Raw genomic sequence first — 15,260 nt, forward strand, 5'->3', positions numbered from 1 at the left:
AACTAATACCCGATAAAATGCGTTCTCAAACCATGACTTAACTATGGTCCAAGTAGGGTAATTACTAGTAATACCCGTTCGGGCCCATCCAAACAGGCGGGGTATATATACTACATACAGAAGTACTTTACTTTACGGAGTACCAGTTAACTTTTTAAAAGAAATGCTTCTCCTTTTCCGTCCATGGCTGCCTAGGAGGCTCCGCCTCCAATTCCACCCCACCCTAGCTCTGAAAAAATACCTTATTTCTTCACAATTGAATTTAAGAACCGAAACAAACCATGGAATTACCAAAGCCCCCCTCCTCCCCCCTCAGATTCTCTGCACCCATACACACACACAAGTCTAGATGTACATCAATACAAAGAACAAAGCATCAACATCAAATTCTGGCCAGTAACGTCATCATCAAAGATTTCTCTTCAGTTCGGCGGCCTCCCCGCTCCCGATTGATCAACACCCAATAAGCCGAACCGCCGCTGCCTCCCCTCTAACCGCCACGGATAGTGTGAATATTTCTATAGGAGAAACTAGAAAGAAATCGGGTCATATAAATTGTTTCCTATGCTCCCCCATATTTTTCTGACAAATTTTTAGTCCATCGAAGAAGGGCTGTTTGTTTTTGGATTTGAATATTTGCCAAAAGAGAGAAAAGTTTTTTTTTATTTGCTGCAATTTTGTCATGGCACTCTATTATATTATATATATATATGCGCATAGATTGTGGGTAAGGATGATTGGTCGGTAGGATTTTTTGGACTGATAAAAGGGAAATAGTGTTCACCTTACTGGGGGGAGGGGGGGTGGCCTTAGGTAAAATCGACCTACAAACAGTTTTGTTTTGTTGTGGCATTGTATAAAAATTGATCGTGGCATTAGCGCCACCCATATTGAAATTCTCAAAAGAGAAAAGGACGGATGGATTAAGATTGGGTTTTCTTGATTGTCCAAACGGACTAAAGCCTATCATGTCATAACACAAATTTTGAGAATGTTATTCTCTTAACATACGTCAATTGAAATTTTATTTAGCATAAATGACTTGTATAAGAGCATCTTTACCGGGCTTTTTAAAACTCACTTTTGGTTAAACTAGAAAGCAAAGCTTCAAAAACCCTCTCACATCAGTCTCGCTACATCAACCTAATATTTTGATTTTGCTATAGTCCTTCGTTACTTCAAGCAAGTGATTGTTCACCGGGTAAAACTTATTTTATTCTTTTCTTACCTTTTTCAGCGTCTTATTCACCGGGTAAAACCCACCATGCGACGTTTTTCTAATAAACTGTAATATTTTATTACTCATGCACATGAATTGTAATTTTTAAGTATGAATATTTAATTGATCTAGAAGAGAATGAGAGTAAAAAGCCTGATGCAGTAAACATTTAAAAAATGAATAGCTAAAGTAATAAAGTAATTTTTTTAATGTGTAAATTGATCCAAAATATAAAGAGTACTCTAATGTGAATGCTCTTAAGTCCTTATATTACAGAGACAAACTTTTTAAAGAAACCCCAACCCAAGTCACAAGGGTGACACACATACACTTAACTAAAATTAAACTAAACTCTCAATCAGTATTTTTTTGGTTGAAGAGTAATAAAGCAATGTCGTTTTGCATGTTTGTCATGGAATAACAACCAATAATTCCAAACAAGTGGGGGTTAGGTTAGTACTATTCTTTAGGGGAAGAGATTCTCTTCTTTAGCCGTTTTGGGGAAGACTACACACCCCGTGTAGTCTGGTCAGTCCCCCTTTCAATTTCACATTTATTTTAATAATCGGCTTTGTTCTTATTGCAACGCTTCTTGAGTTCATCGGTCATTAATAAGTCAAGTCAATTGAGAATCATATAATATCAACTCGGAACACATTTATTTATAAAAATAATAATATAGACTCTTCAAATTGTAATGTAATGCGCCCAACTCATTGTGTTCCATATAAACATGTTCAGATGAATTATCATTTGGTATCCAATTGACTTTAGTTTTTACGTCGCTAGAATTTTAATATATGGGCTTTGGTGAAACAACTCAATAAAATGAAAAGGGGAGATCGAGTATTTTCAATGCATTCTCTTCCCTGTATATCGATCTCAGATTTTCGAGTAATTATTATGCTACGATTGGCCTAAGCCCTATGCTTCGGGCAGAACAGCTAGCACTCGCATCATGCGGACCAACATCCGTTCACGGTCGAATATGGTTGGGTAAGCAGTTTATCTCTGCAATCATATTAATGTTGAATTGTTAGATACTGGAGTATATAGTATTGACTTGTGAGTAAGGGTTGGTTAATGGTTGGTAACTTGGGTTAGGTTTGCCTAACAATTAGAAGAAAGAAAAAAAAAAAAAGAAAAAAAAGGAAGAGAATAAGATAAAAGAAAAGGAAATTGGGGTGCTCCTCTTCTCTCCCGAATTGCTCTTTGAACTCCCCTCTCCCTATCTCTACTTAATAAGGGAAATGATTTCTACATTCTTTTTTTATTATTATTATGACGAAACTTTTTTTTTTTTTTTGTCTTTTAGTAAGAAAAATACACACAAAATTTTCACTAAAAATAAGAAATAGAGTGTCATAATAAAAAAAGAGAGTGTAGAAATCATTCTTATTTAATAATGTACTCCATAGGAAAAGAGTGGTTTGGTTTTGAGAGTGAAATGGAGTGTGGAGTTGGTTGAGTGCATGAGAGTAATAATGGTAGGGTGTGGGAGTGTATTGAGTGTATATTATCAGTGTATAGTAATTGCCCGTGCCTCAACACCTTCTAAGCACAACTAAATGGAATTACCCTCTTTTCTGACCAACCAAAAAAAAAATTCCAGATTTCGATCACGATCTTATTGTTATTTTAAATAAGCTTCAAACAATATCCATCTAATTAGATTCAATTAAGCAGATATATGAAGAAAAAAATCAATCTACAACAACGAATAAAAAGAAACCTGTCTAAATTTCAGGACAAAGTATAGTCACAACTTAGGCGAATTAAACCATTGCATAATGACATGCTCTTTCCAACCGCCCTAACTTCCGCCAAAACATATATGCAAAGGGTCAGGACAATGACTACCTACTATTTTTTTGTTTTTTTGCTTCAACATACAATGCCACAAAATCAGTTCATCACCGATTTGAAAACCAAGAAAAATTAAAAGAAAGATGAATATGGGAAATAGAGTCGAAACTAATATGATTACAATAGCTCGTATGTTTGGGCGCGGATATCAATTCTCTTCCTTGAGGGTCTTCTTAATGGTGATCATAGACATAGAGGCACGATTTCCAATTTGAAGGAGGCACCTCCCTCGAAGCCCCAAGCTATCTAAAGATGACATGGCATAACACAACCGAGCAATAAAAGCAAAATACGTTGAGCACATTATGAGAGTTCAAAAGGCTGAACACTTACAACTCCATCTCAATTTTCCTCTATCTATAAAACTTTCTAGACCAATTAAAATTTTCAGCATACATTCAAAGTACCTACCTGTGTTCGATCCAAATACTTCCGACTTCAAACTTTCTACTTACACTTTTTCAATGCACATACTTCCGACATCAAACTTCGTACTTAACGTATTTACTTAACAAATGATCTAATTGAAATCATCCAAAAAACAAATAGAATTTTACATGTAAAATATGAACCAACAGCTCTAAGCTACAACTTATGATCACTAAGGAATATTTCAACAACCTTGAAATGCTACCTTTGAACATTGCCTTCTATGCCTTCAATTTCAATCCTGGCTCATTTGCATTCCTTTTAATATTGCATATCTGACCATGAATAAAGAATTACCTCAAGTATTCTGTTTAAACTTTAAAATTTTGAGAGAGAAATATTTCTCTTCACCAAGGTTATAAACAAATCTAATTTGATTGAACTATACATAAGCAAGAGAAGGAGATACATTAATTATGCTTGAAAAATGAGATGTAAAATTGGTTGTTTTTTTCCTACAAAAATTTGTGTTTTAAAATAAGATTTAGATATCCAAATGGTCAATTCAATGCAAAGAATATGAGTAGCAATATATTGGAGATGAATCCAATGCTACCCATTTTGCTCTCTTTTTAATCACATGCAAAAGTCAATCAATGATTCAAATTTTCTTTCCATTAGTCGGATTTCTTCAACATTGATATCAAAACTTTAATAGACACATACAACAATTTTTTTTAATCCTAAAATAGACGTCAATTGAATTGATCAGAACTCAAGAACAAAAACTAATGAAGAACTCGTAAAATAGTTGTTCTTAACGTTAATGATGGATTAGTGAAGCTGATTGCTATTGTGTGAAGTTCTTGATTCAAGCTTCATTTTGCTAGTTAAATCCCAGGGCTACAATAAAAATGAAAGTCTGGGCCTTATCAAAGACATTGAATGTAATGAAAAAGTTAGATTGATTTTTTAAATAACTTAAAGTGTCATTCCCATCAGATTAAACGTCATCATGGGAACCTGCAAAGTAGGAAATAACATTCATTCAGTATTAAAGCAATTATCACATATTGTGTAAATGCACAAAGATTCTCATTACTAAATGGTGTTTCAATGTAGTATACTACGACTAAAGGAAAAATAATAATTGGACACGGAAAAAATGGCCATAATCGATTTGCAAAGAAAAAGAGAAATTATAAAGTCAACTTTGATAATGGACTTTAATGTTAATATACGAATATGTTAATTCTAATCGTGGTAAGATTTGGCCTGATTGGTAGTTTTTTTTTTTTGAAATGTATTTTCGTGGTGATATATTTTTCATTGAAAATGCATAAATAATGGTTGCGATACATTAATTTTCCAAAACATTTCCAAATTATAAGCATGATTTAAGAAAGGGGAGACGTATACCAAATGTGTGCCCTAACACCTTTGACCTGAAAATCCATTCAATGCATGCATAGGTATAATACACACAGATATTTTCTAACAAATTCCAGAACTGATTGTTCTACTTCCATAATAAATAAAATCACTCAAAAAATCATTCTTTTTGCAAAAAATGGAAGGGGAAACGTGTAAGACTTAAAAGGAATGTTGAATTAATGGTCTAGATTTATGCAGAAGAAAAGGATAAATCTTGAGCGTTGGTTATCTATTGGATTCAAAAGCAGTTCCATTTTATTATATAGACTAGCGAATGCCCGTGCCTGAAGGCACGGCGCAACATATTTGGAATACAACTAAAGATATTTGTGGAACAATGAGCAAAAGGAGGGCATGTTAAAAAAAAATGGGTAGGAACAAATTAAACTTTGGAATATGTACAGGACAATTCGAGATGCAAATAATATTCAAGTTTTACACAAATTTTCAAAATCAATAAATCACCCAACACACGTAATAAAAATTAACTACGTCAAACCAAATATATTCTTGTAAAACTTAACCTAACAAATAAAATGTCATTATCAAATTTTCAATGTCTTAAAAAAGCTCTTATCACGATGAATCCAATGTCTCTTTGCCAGTTCTCGATTTCCCTACATAAATAAGATTAAGAATTATTAAATTCATCGCAAATAAATATGAACTGGAAATTAAATGAAAATGACAACTTATCACACCTACAATAATTTAAATCGTTTTATTACCTTTGAAAATATGCCAACACTCTTCTGACCAATCATGGACAATTTTGACTATTGGGTTGTCTCCTCACCCCTTATTTAGAAATGTGGACAACTCCTCCAGATTCATGGACAATTTTGACACTGGAGTTCACACCCCAATAACACCAAATGGGTTTGAGACTCATCCGATGGTCACAGAGGCTTTGGATGCATTGAGGCGTTCGTTAGTGTTCTTTCGCGGTCGACCAGTTGGGACAATTGCAGCATTGGACAGCTCTGATGAAAACCTTAACTATGATCAGGTGAATCCCCAAGCACCCTGGCACAATATGTTGTGCAAAAGTCTTTTTTAAGGAATTGGTTATTCCAAGCTACTACATGCAGCATATTTGGATTTGTTGCATAATTTCAAGCATCTGGTTAAGTTTATCACAGGGGGAGAAACTTCACAGTTCTTTCTTCTGGGTTTTTTTTTATCGATTGTTTTTGTCCAAGAAGAACATAGACAGACAATTGATCATACATGCTTACATTTTGTACCGCATAGATCATTTTTTCTCCATGTATTTAACATAAAAATTATGGAATACATATTTGCTTACAGCAAGATGTACTCTGAACTACCTATAGGATTCATAGCAAAACAATGTTTATCTAGATGCCGAGGTCACAATTCTTTAACGTCTCGTGACCTAACTTTCCTCTACTCGCCTAATTCAACATCTGAAACTCAGGCGTCCAAAGTTTGGCCTACCAATAACTTCTTGTACCCTAAAAACGTAACCTATAGAGGCCTTTTCCAGGTCATAGTAGCAGTACAATCACTTGCTGCCTCAAACACTTCTACTTTGTCATGGTAGCATCTTCTTTTCCCAAGGAAAAAGGGATGTCGTTAAGAAACTCATCAGAATTTAAGACAAACTAAAAACAAATGCAAGAAATACATAAATTGCATTACGGGTACTAATTAGGTTTGCAAGAAACTCCACAATTATATGGAGACTTGCCTCGGGAACATGTACGGCATGGTGGTCTCGCCCATCGGCTCTAATATTCCGGTCTCGGAGAGGTTGAATCTTTACGTACAAAGTCAACAATTGAGAAAGAATTACATTAAAAAAAACATGGGTAGAAAATGTAGATAATCAAACACGATTTTGAATAATAAGAGTCTTACACTTGTATTTATCGGCGAGTGTTGTTCCGATCGCCTTTCAGTGGTTTGCTTAAAAATACGTTCTCGTTCTCGTCGGGCACATTGTGCTAGTATTCCTTTTGATATATCTTTACCGGATTGTTCCTGAAATACGTGTATAAACAAATTTGAGAAATTAGAATGTCGTTTAGCTAATTGACTATAAAGATAGAAGATAAAAGATACATCAAAGGGTGATACCCGTGAATCTTTTTCTCCATTGCTAACACGTGTTGGCTTTCCTTTGCTGTTCATTGCCTAATGCAAAAAAGAAAAAAAAAATCACAAACCAAGATTGGAAAGAAAATATTGAAATAGTGGCTCTTTATACTATTGATATGGGGCAGACCACCGCCTTGAAACGGAAAAAATAGAGTCGCTTATGGCTCTTTATACTCTGCTTGTGTGAACCAATGGAATAGAAAAGCTTCAATTGGCTTGGCATAGACGAATGACAACAACTTAATTGGTCTCGTAATGTACTGAAACATTATTTCTTTGAATATTGAGGAGCTCAAGGAACACTATGCCATTCAACTGACCCACGTTGCAGAAGGCATAGTAGTTAAAGCTAATGAATTATAACAGAGCAATTCTACAGTTGCAATTTGAGGTTTTGGGAACAAATGTAGGAAGCTTCGTGGAACTACCCCATAGTCCTACCCATCGCGGATTCCTCGATCGCATGGCAATGGCATTTAATTTTTTCACTTGTCTTTTCTCTGGTTATTTGTCTTTTTGTCCCTTTTCCCTTTCTTTCTTTTCGCTTTTGTATTTTGGGTGCCCGGCGGATATTGTAGTTTTCGTTGGCATGAGAATTGTTTCCCTGGTCTTTTATGAGGTATCATTCCTCTTTTGCATGTTTATTCCATCTTTTGCTGCAGACTTGCAGTTGCTCATTTATAATGCAAAGATGGGAAGTGTGTTCCATTAATATAATGCAAAGATGGGAAGTGTGTTCCATTAACATTTGCCTACTGTTAATAGGCGAGGACTGGAAATTGAGTGATACCACACATTGACTTCACTTAAGATTCTTCTAAAAGCCTCGCTGTTCATTTTGTTTTTATTGTCCAATTATTTAATAAAGGAAGTTCATTATTGTATGAGGCATTTTTACAAACACCTTGGATGCATTAAAATAAGGAACTTCCGGTTTGACCGAAGACGTACTACCGCCTGAACATACCGATTACAAATTGGATACACGCAATGCATGTGCAAGTTGGTTCTATTCCAAATTGGATACACGCAATGCATGTGCAAGTTGGTCCTATTCTATACTGCAACTAAACATGTGAATAGGGCATGAATCAAAGAACTGGAAAAATCTATATTATACAACGTACAGGGCACGAAAACAATACAATCAGATTATATAATGTACAGGGCATGAATCAACATTGCCCCAAAAAAGAAGAAGGTATAATCAACATTGCACAAAAGAAGAAGAAGGTATAATAACCCGTAACACTTCGTTTCCAAATAGCAGTCAGATTAAAGCATAATTGATGTTGGGTCGTTCAGAGAGAGGGTCTGGAAATCTGGAAATCAAATCGTTCCAGAGAGAGAGAGAGAGAGATAGCGTGAGAGGGAGAGGGGTCTTGGCTAACCTGCACGATGAGAGGAGGCGGAGGAAGACCGTATTCGGAGAGAGAGAGGGTCTGGAAATCTGGAAAACAAATCGTCCCAGAGAGAGAGAGAGAGCGAGATAGCGTGAGAGGAGAGGGGTCTAGAAATGGAAATCGGATTTCCAAAATAGAAGGGGAATGTGTGATTAGAAAATGGTCAAAAAAAGTTATCAATTTACGGACATGCCATTATGTAGAATGGATGGTAGAGATTTATGCAGGAGGAAGAGATAAATCTGGAGCGTTGGTTGTCTTTTGGATTCAAACACAGCTCTGTTTTATTATATAGATAAAATGACTAGAAATACTAACCCTAGTTAGTCACTTTAGTCACATTAGGTTAAGTTAAATCTAGCTAGGTTAATCACATTAAAAAAATATATGAAAATTTGAAGATTTGATTTTTGTAAAGTCAATTGAAAGTTTATCACATTGACAAATCTTTATTAGTCTAATACACTAATTAAAACAAGAATAGCAATTGAAAAAAAGTTTTATTTTGTTCGAAAAATCTAGGATAAAAATTTGGGTTCTTACATATACTGAATGCCTCTCACATTGAGATGTTTTAAATTCCATTTATTATATCCTTTTGAGCGATATAAGTAGGACTCACAGTTAAAATTAGGGAAGACATTTCTCGCCGAACCAATTTCTTTATCACGAGTATGGGTATGGTGGTGTTTGAGAGAGAACCGATTTCTTTGGAAGTAACTAAATATAAGATTTTCCCTAATTGTTCTAAGTTTTCGCTAAAAATCAAAAAGTGATTTTTTGTAATTCATCGCATTTTAGTATATCAATTGATGTGACACAATTTAATTCCAAAAATCACTTCCAAAAATGGTTCACGAGTTTTATTTTTTTAAAATTTAAATATTTCAATCTACAAAATGTGTTAGGGCATATAGAAAATCTTTTTACAGAGGGTTCCAAGAACTGAGAGTTACGGAGCTCAATCGCGCACGTTCAAAGTATTTTTGGATGGTCCAAATTGGAAACTAATTCTTACCTGTAGGAATTACTAAATATGAATCTCAACCATTAATTGTGCGAATAAACAGCTGTGATTACGCTGCTCCATAAACAACCTATTCACGTAACCATCTCTCTTCTCTCCTCCCGACTCTCTTTATTGTAGTAGAAGATACGGAGTAGTAAAAAATCGGACACCAGAAAGCAGGATACCTGTCGAATCTAATTAATTACTATCGATTCCCACAGCAACCAATCAGAAGAAGAAAGAAGGAGAAACTAAAGATGATGATGATACCTCTTTGGCTTTAGGTAGTGCACTGTACACTGATGATGAGGAGGACGACGACGACAACATTAGAAGTGGCTTACAACGTCCTCGCGTAGACGAGGACGAAAACATTAAGAGTGCCTTACGTCGTCGTGGAGGCTTTTGCAAAGAAATTGCGCGTGACCACCCAATGGCTCCTCCTATGGCGGCGGAAGGAGAAGGAGCCGATCCCCATAAAAGTTACTTTATTCCTAATTCCTTCCCCCTCTCTCTCTTCGTGTTTGACTAGTGATTGTTAGTTTTGATTGATTGATTGATTAGGGAGATGAATTGGTGTCTCCTCTTGGGCAACTCATTTCCTTTGTCAATTACTACTAAAACAATCTCCAATCAGAATGATCCCAAAGCCCATTCACTCAAACCGAATACTATAACAATTGAAACAGCTTTACCTGCAATGCAAACAAGTCAAATAGTTACTATACCCTTCTTCTTTTTCCCATTTAAACAGATTATTATTATTCATGCTCCGAGCTTTTATATATTTTTTCGTTTGCAAGGAGGAGGAGGAGGATCAATCGTTTGCAAGGAGGAGGAGTAGGACGAGAACGAGAACGAGGAGGAGGAGGAGGTTTCATTGCTGGAGTTTTCTTCCTGAAGAACTTTTGTTTGAAATCCTCTCGAGATTGCCTGTCAAATCTCTAATGCAATTAAAGTGTGTCTGTAAAACATGGCGTGCTATTCCCACAAACCCTAGTTTTATTGCCTCTCATCTCGAAAAGGATGCTCCTACTAGGCTGGTCATTTGGAACGCTAACCATAACGGTCTCTTGGTTGGGCATGATGGCTTTCACACCTTCGTAAAATGCTCCAGATATGACTTTCAACCTGTGAATCTTACTTTCGGGTTTCACAGGAAAGCAGATTTAATTTTAGGTTCGTGTGACGACGTCTGGAGTATCGGTAAGGATGGAATCTATGGAAGTACCAAAGAGGTACCAACTATTGCGCTATGGAACCTTGCAACAAGGGCATTTAGCATTCTCCCCATGTCCATTTGTGACTTACCACCATATGGCCAGTTACATAGATGTTTGGTAGGGTTTGGTCTTGATCTCAAAACCAAAAGTTACAAGGTGGTTAAGTTTTCATATTTTGGGGATGATGATTTTGGTGTTTACAATAATTCTGTTGAAGTTTACGATTTCAGTTCCGGTCCTTGGAGAGTTCTCCACGCTGATCATTTTTCCCCAAAGGTACTTATTCATGATGGTCCACAAATCAACACATACAACAAAAACGATGGTGTTTTTCATTGGTTCGCGCTTCACAATTACGATTTACGCAGTGTCAGTTGTTATGAGGGGCAGGTTCTTTCGTGACATGAGTAAGGAATTGTTCCACATGACACGTCTTCCAGAGAAATTCAACACCTTCACGCAGGAGCTAACCCTCTTCCCCAATGTAGACTACATCAAACGGAAGGAGTGTAGCCTTGGCTTGATAAGGGATTCTCTTGCGGTTATTTTTTCTTTCCTCGAGGAAGGCCGCACATCAATTGAAGTATGGGTGATGAAGAAGGACTTCGACTGCATGGTTGAGGTTGAGAAATCCTCATACATGTGGTTTGATGAATTAACTGTGGAAGTGCCAATTCCTGGTTCATGGGCCCCTCTGGGTTTCTGAAATAAGAATGAGCTTCTAATCCGAAAATGGAGATCTGAACTTGACACACTAATCTTGTATGACATTGTTACCAAACAGGCTAGGAATGTGAAGATTTCTGGCGAGTGGAATTTTATGTACAAAGAAAGCCTAATTTCAGTTAAGGGAGGATTTGGAAATTAGTTACTCTAGTTTGCATTATCGTTATTGATTAAATGAGACCATGTTTGGTTTTCATTCATTTGACAGAGCATGACTGTGGTTGTAATGATTGTTAGTAATGTTTTTATTCGCTTGTGGTTTGGATGATGATGTATGTATCAACAGCTTCAGAGAGATACGGATGGTTGAAACCTTCTCTCTTGCCTCCTTTGCCTGTTTCTTTTTTTTTTTTGTGGCTCCCATTGACGACCTGTGATTGACTGAGAGTCAGACATTGGTCCAACCAAAAAACGAGAGAGAGAGAACTAAAGCCTGCGAACTTTCCGCGAAATTTCCCGCCTTGATAGGTTAGTTAAGTTAGCTTCAAACCACCCGTGTGTAAACAATACAACCCATAAACTACTACTCAATAACCCCTTTCCACTAGTAACTTCGTGGAAGTTCTTGACTGGTTTTGTGTACAGGTGAAGAGTACCAGTTTGAAATCTATTTTTGTCTTAAAAGTTCTCTGGCAGCAACAGCGTATGGACTATGGAGAGAGAGAAATTGTCGAATTTTTCAGGGAAAAGTAATGGGGCATAATTAGGTTATGAAATTAATTGCAGCTGATATTAGAGATTTCCTTAGCTCTAGGAGAAATGCGAAGCCTTCTATGAAGAACCAACCTCTGTGCAGAAATTGGGGTTTATCTAGCAGAATTTTGTCTTCTATATAGTTTTCATTTGGTTCTTTTGTTGGTTGATGATAGGTTATCTTTTGGTGCTGGTGTAAAGGGTTGCCATCCCTAAACTTCGGTTTTTGTGGTGGAGCTTAATAAAGATCTCGCACTTTATTAAAAAAAGAAGACTACCAGTTACCATAGGGAATTAAATTCAATGCACTCTACAATTCAACTATTCTTTTCATTTCCATTTGTTGGTCTCTTTGGCAATGTCCCAAAAAGATTGCCTCAGTTTTAAAACCATAGGCAAAAAATTGATTAGTTTACTCTCTTACCTTTTTAAAAAACAAAATTATTTGCTAGTAACAAGAAAAAATAATGACGATGTTTCTAAAAAAGTTGAAGAATAAAAGAGAAATGAAATATGACAAAAATGAATAATGTTTTCTTATAATATTGAAATCCTCAAAAGAGACAAGGATGGAGCGACTATGGTTGAGTTGTCTCCATTGTCTAAACGGGCTAAAACCTACAATATAATGAATTTTGAGAATGCCATTCTCTTAACATGCATCAACTAAAATTTAATTTAGCATAAACGACTTGTATAAAGTCCTTGTATTCCAGGCAATCTTTTTAAGGAAATCCCAACCCAAGTCACAAGGGTGACACACACACATATATATAGTAGTAGTAGTAGTACATCCTAAAGGCCATGTGTTAGCATGCTGTTGGGAAATCGTGAACCGGATAAGACATGAGTAAAACAAGGTCTCTTTTTAGGTTGAAGAGTAATAAAGCAATATTGTCGTTTGGCGTGTTTGTCATGGAATAACCACCGATAATTTCAAACAAGTGGGTTAGTACTCTACTATTCTTCTGGGGAAGGGATTCTATTCTTTAGCCTTTGTGTTTTTTTTGGAAGACTGCACCCCGTGTAGTCTGGTCAGTTCCCTTTCAGTTTCACACTGTATTTTAATCATCGGCTTCCTTCTCATTGCAAAGTTTCTTGAGATAAAGTTGTCCATCTCTCTAACAGTTTAAAGTTTTAGATGAATTAATGATCAACAATCTTATAATATACTTTTAGACCGCATATCAAAGAAAAATGATTTCTGTGCTTCCTTTTTATTATTAATATGGCATTCAATCACTTGTCTTTTAATGAAATTTTTGTGTATATTTTTCTTACTAAAAGACAAAAAGTGTGTCGTAATCAAAAAAGAGAGTGTGAAAATCATTTTCCCATGTCAAATACTTTAATTACATTATCCTTCCACAAGTTTGTACTAATACATTGCTCCATTCTCCTTAACTTTTTTTTTGTCTATTTTGTTACGTGTTTTGTTCGTTTTTTCTGAATTTTTGTTTGATTCGTGTCATATTTTTGTTCTTTGGTCTAAAGCGTCGTCTCATATGAACCTTTTTCAACATCGGCCCACAATTTTATATTTTTCTAATTTCAACAGTTTAAAGTTTTATTAATCCTAAAAATTACAACAAAAAGCTAAAAAAAATTACTACCAAAAACGTTAAGGCAAAAAGTAAAACCTGTTAAAAAATCAAATCAATTGAGAATTATATTATAGACTATGTTCGTTTTGGATTTTGAGAATTGAAAAAGGTTTGGATCTAGAGTCTAAAAACGAACATGGCCTAGTATCTGTTTAAAACACATTTAAGTTGTAATGTTGACTCTTCAAGTTGTAATGTAGTGCGCACAACTATCTGGGCTTGGGTGAAACCAACTCAATGAAATGAAAAGAAAAGAAAAGGGGAGAGGCTGGGCTTGGGCTTGGGCTTGGGCTTGGGCTTAGAAGAGCACCTTAATTAAGTTGACTCGGCTCTTTCACGTAAAAGCCCAATGTCGCATTTGCCAAGGATCAAAGATTCAAACCCGCACCTAACACATATCCAAGCCCTTGGATTTACTGAAGCCCAAAAACCAAACGACCCATTCAAAACCCTAATTCACACTCTGAGAGAGAGGGAGAGGAAGAGGGCTGCAGAGAGAACACAAACACACTCCCCTGCAGCCGCGGTTGTTCTTCAGGATTGAGTGAGTAGATGCGGATTTTCATTTCATTTTTGCTTCAATCTATCCGCGATAGCAAAAATGAAATGAAATTTTTCTCTCTCACTACTTGGCGTGAAATATTGAATAGACTATACTGTTTTTTAGCAACACTTCAAAGTTCATGTACAACTGTTTCGATTGCAATGTAGTGGAAATGGGTTTGCCACGGGTCTCAACCTGTGTTAAGATATATGACATGAGGATTGGCTGTGGTGGCCGCATTTCGTAAAAGTTGTTACTTGGTTGTTGATCTGATTATGTTGATTGCAGAGAGATGTCTGAAGCACAAACCAAACCAGGGCCTGTGGTTCCAGAGTCAGTGTTGAAGAAAGAGAGGAGGAATGAGGAGTGGGCTTTGAAGAAGAAGGAAGAACTTGCAGTTTTGAAAAAGAAGAATGTTGAGAACCGGAAGCTGATTTTTATCAGAGCTAAGAAATATACCAAGGAGTATGAGGAGCAGGTAACTGCACTTGTACTTCTATTTCATAATTTCTTATAACTATTACCATCTGTTAATACTCTTAAGACAACAGTTTGCGTGACTGGTGAAATGGTAAATTATTTGTTTTTGATGCAGCAAAAGGAGCTCATTCAGTTGAAGCGCGAGGCAAGACTGAAAGGAGGGTTTTATGTGAAGCCTGAAGCAAAGCTTTTGTTCATTGTTCGCATTCGAGGGTAGGTTGCTTTTATTTGAAGTTAAATTTGGATAGTGTCCTTGGTGGAAGTACTGCTCATCTCATATGCATTGACGTCTGGAACTGTTCAGTATCAATGCTATGGATCCAAAGACAAGGAAGATATTGCAGCTCCTGCGTTTGAGACAGGTAACTTGACACTACCTTTAGCCTGAAACCTCAACGAGGGCTTGTCATGAAAAATGGAATCTACCCCTCTGGGATTTGCTTTGTACTGACTGCCCTGAATAAAAGGCTTCAAGTCTTAGATATCCTGGATACATATTAGTATCCGGTAACCATTCTGTTGAGACAAAAGGCATTCTTTACGAATTAATAGAATTGAGTTACAGT

General features: G+C 36.2%; 2 protein-coding genes across 3 annotated transcripts in view; both read left to right on the forward strand.

The window, feature by feature from the left end:
* The window catches only part of LOC131297981 (large ribosomal subunit protein uL30w-like), a 39,997-nt gene that overhangs the window by 23,660 nt on the left and 1,077 nt on the right, over positions 1-15,260 (forward strand). Inside the window, exons 2-5 of one of the 2 annotated variants that reach the window (XM_058323222.1) lie at positions 14,139-14,214; positions 14,503-14,692; positions 14,810-14,907; positions 14,999-15,056. In XM_058323222.1, coding sequence (XP_058179205.1) covers positions 14,507-14,692; positions 14,810-14,907; positions 14,999-15,056 — 342 coding nt within the window. In that variant the 5' untranslated portion in view covers positions 14,139-14,214; positions 14,503-14,506. Of the gene's footprint in view, positions 1-11,975; positions 12,187-14,138; positions 14,215-14,502; positions 14,693-14,809; positions 14,908-14,998; positions 15,057-15,260 lie in introns of those variants that run through there. The other variant, XM_058323223.1, reaches the window with a different exon arrangement.
* Positions 10,192-11,049, forward strand: LOC131298808 (putative F-box protein At3g10430). The gene has a single exon (XM_058324275.1). The coding sequence runs from the start codon at positions 10,192-10,194 to the stop codon at positions 11,047-11,049; it is 858 nt and encodes a 285-aa protein (XP_058180258.1).

The sequence above is a fragment of the Rhododendron vialii genome, chromosome 8a, assembly GCF_030253575.1.
Source record: "Rhododendron vialii isolate Sample 1 chromosome 8a, ASM3025357v1".
In the NCBI taxonomy this organism is placed as follows: Eukaryota; Viridiplantae; Streptophyta; class Magnoliopsida; order Ericales; family Ericaceae; genus Rhododendron; species Rhododendron vialii.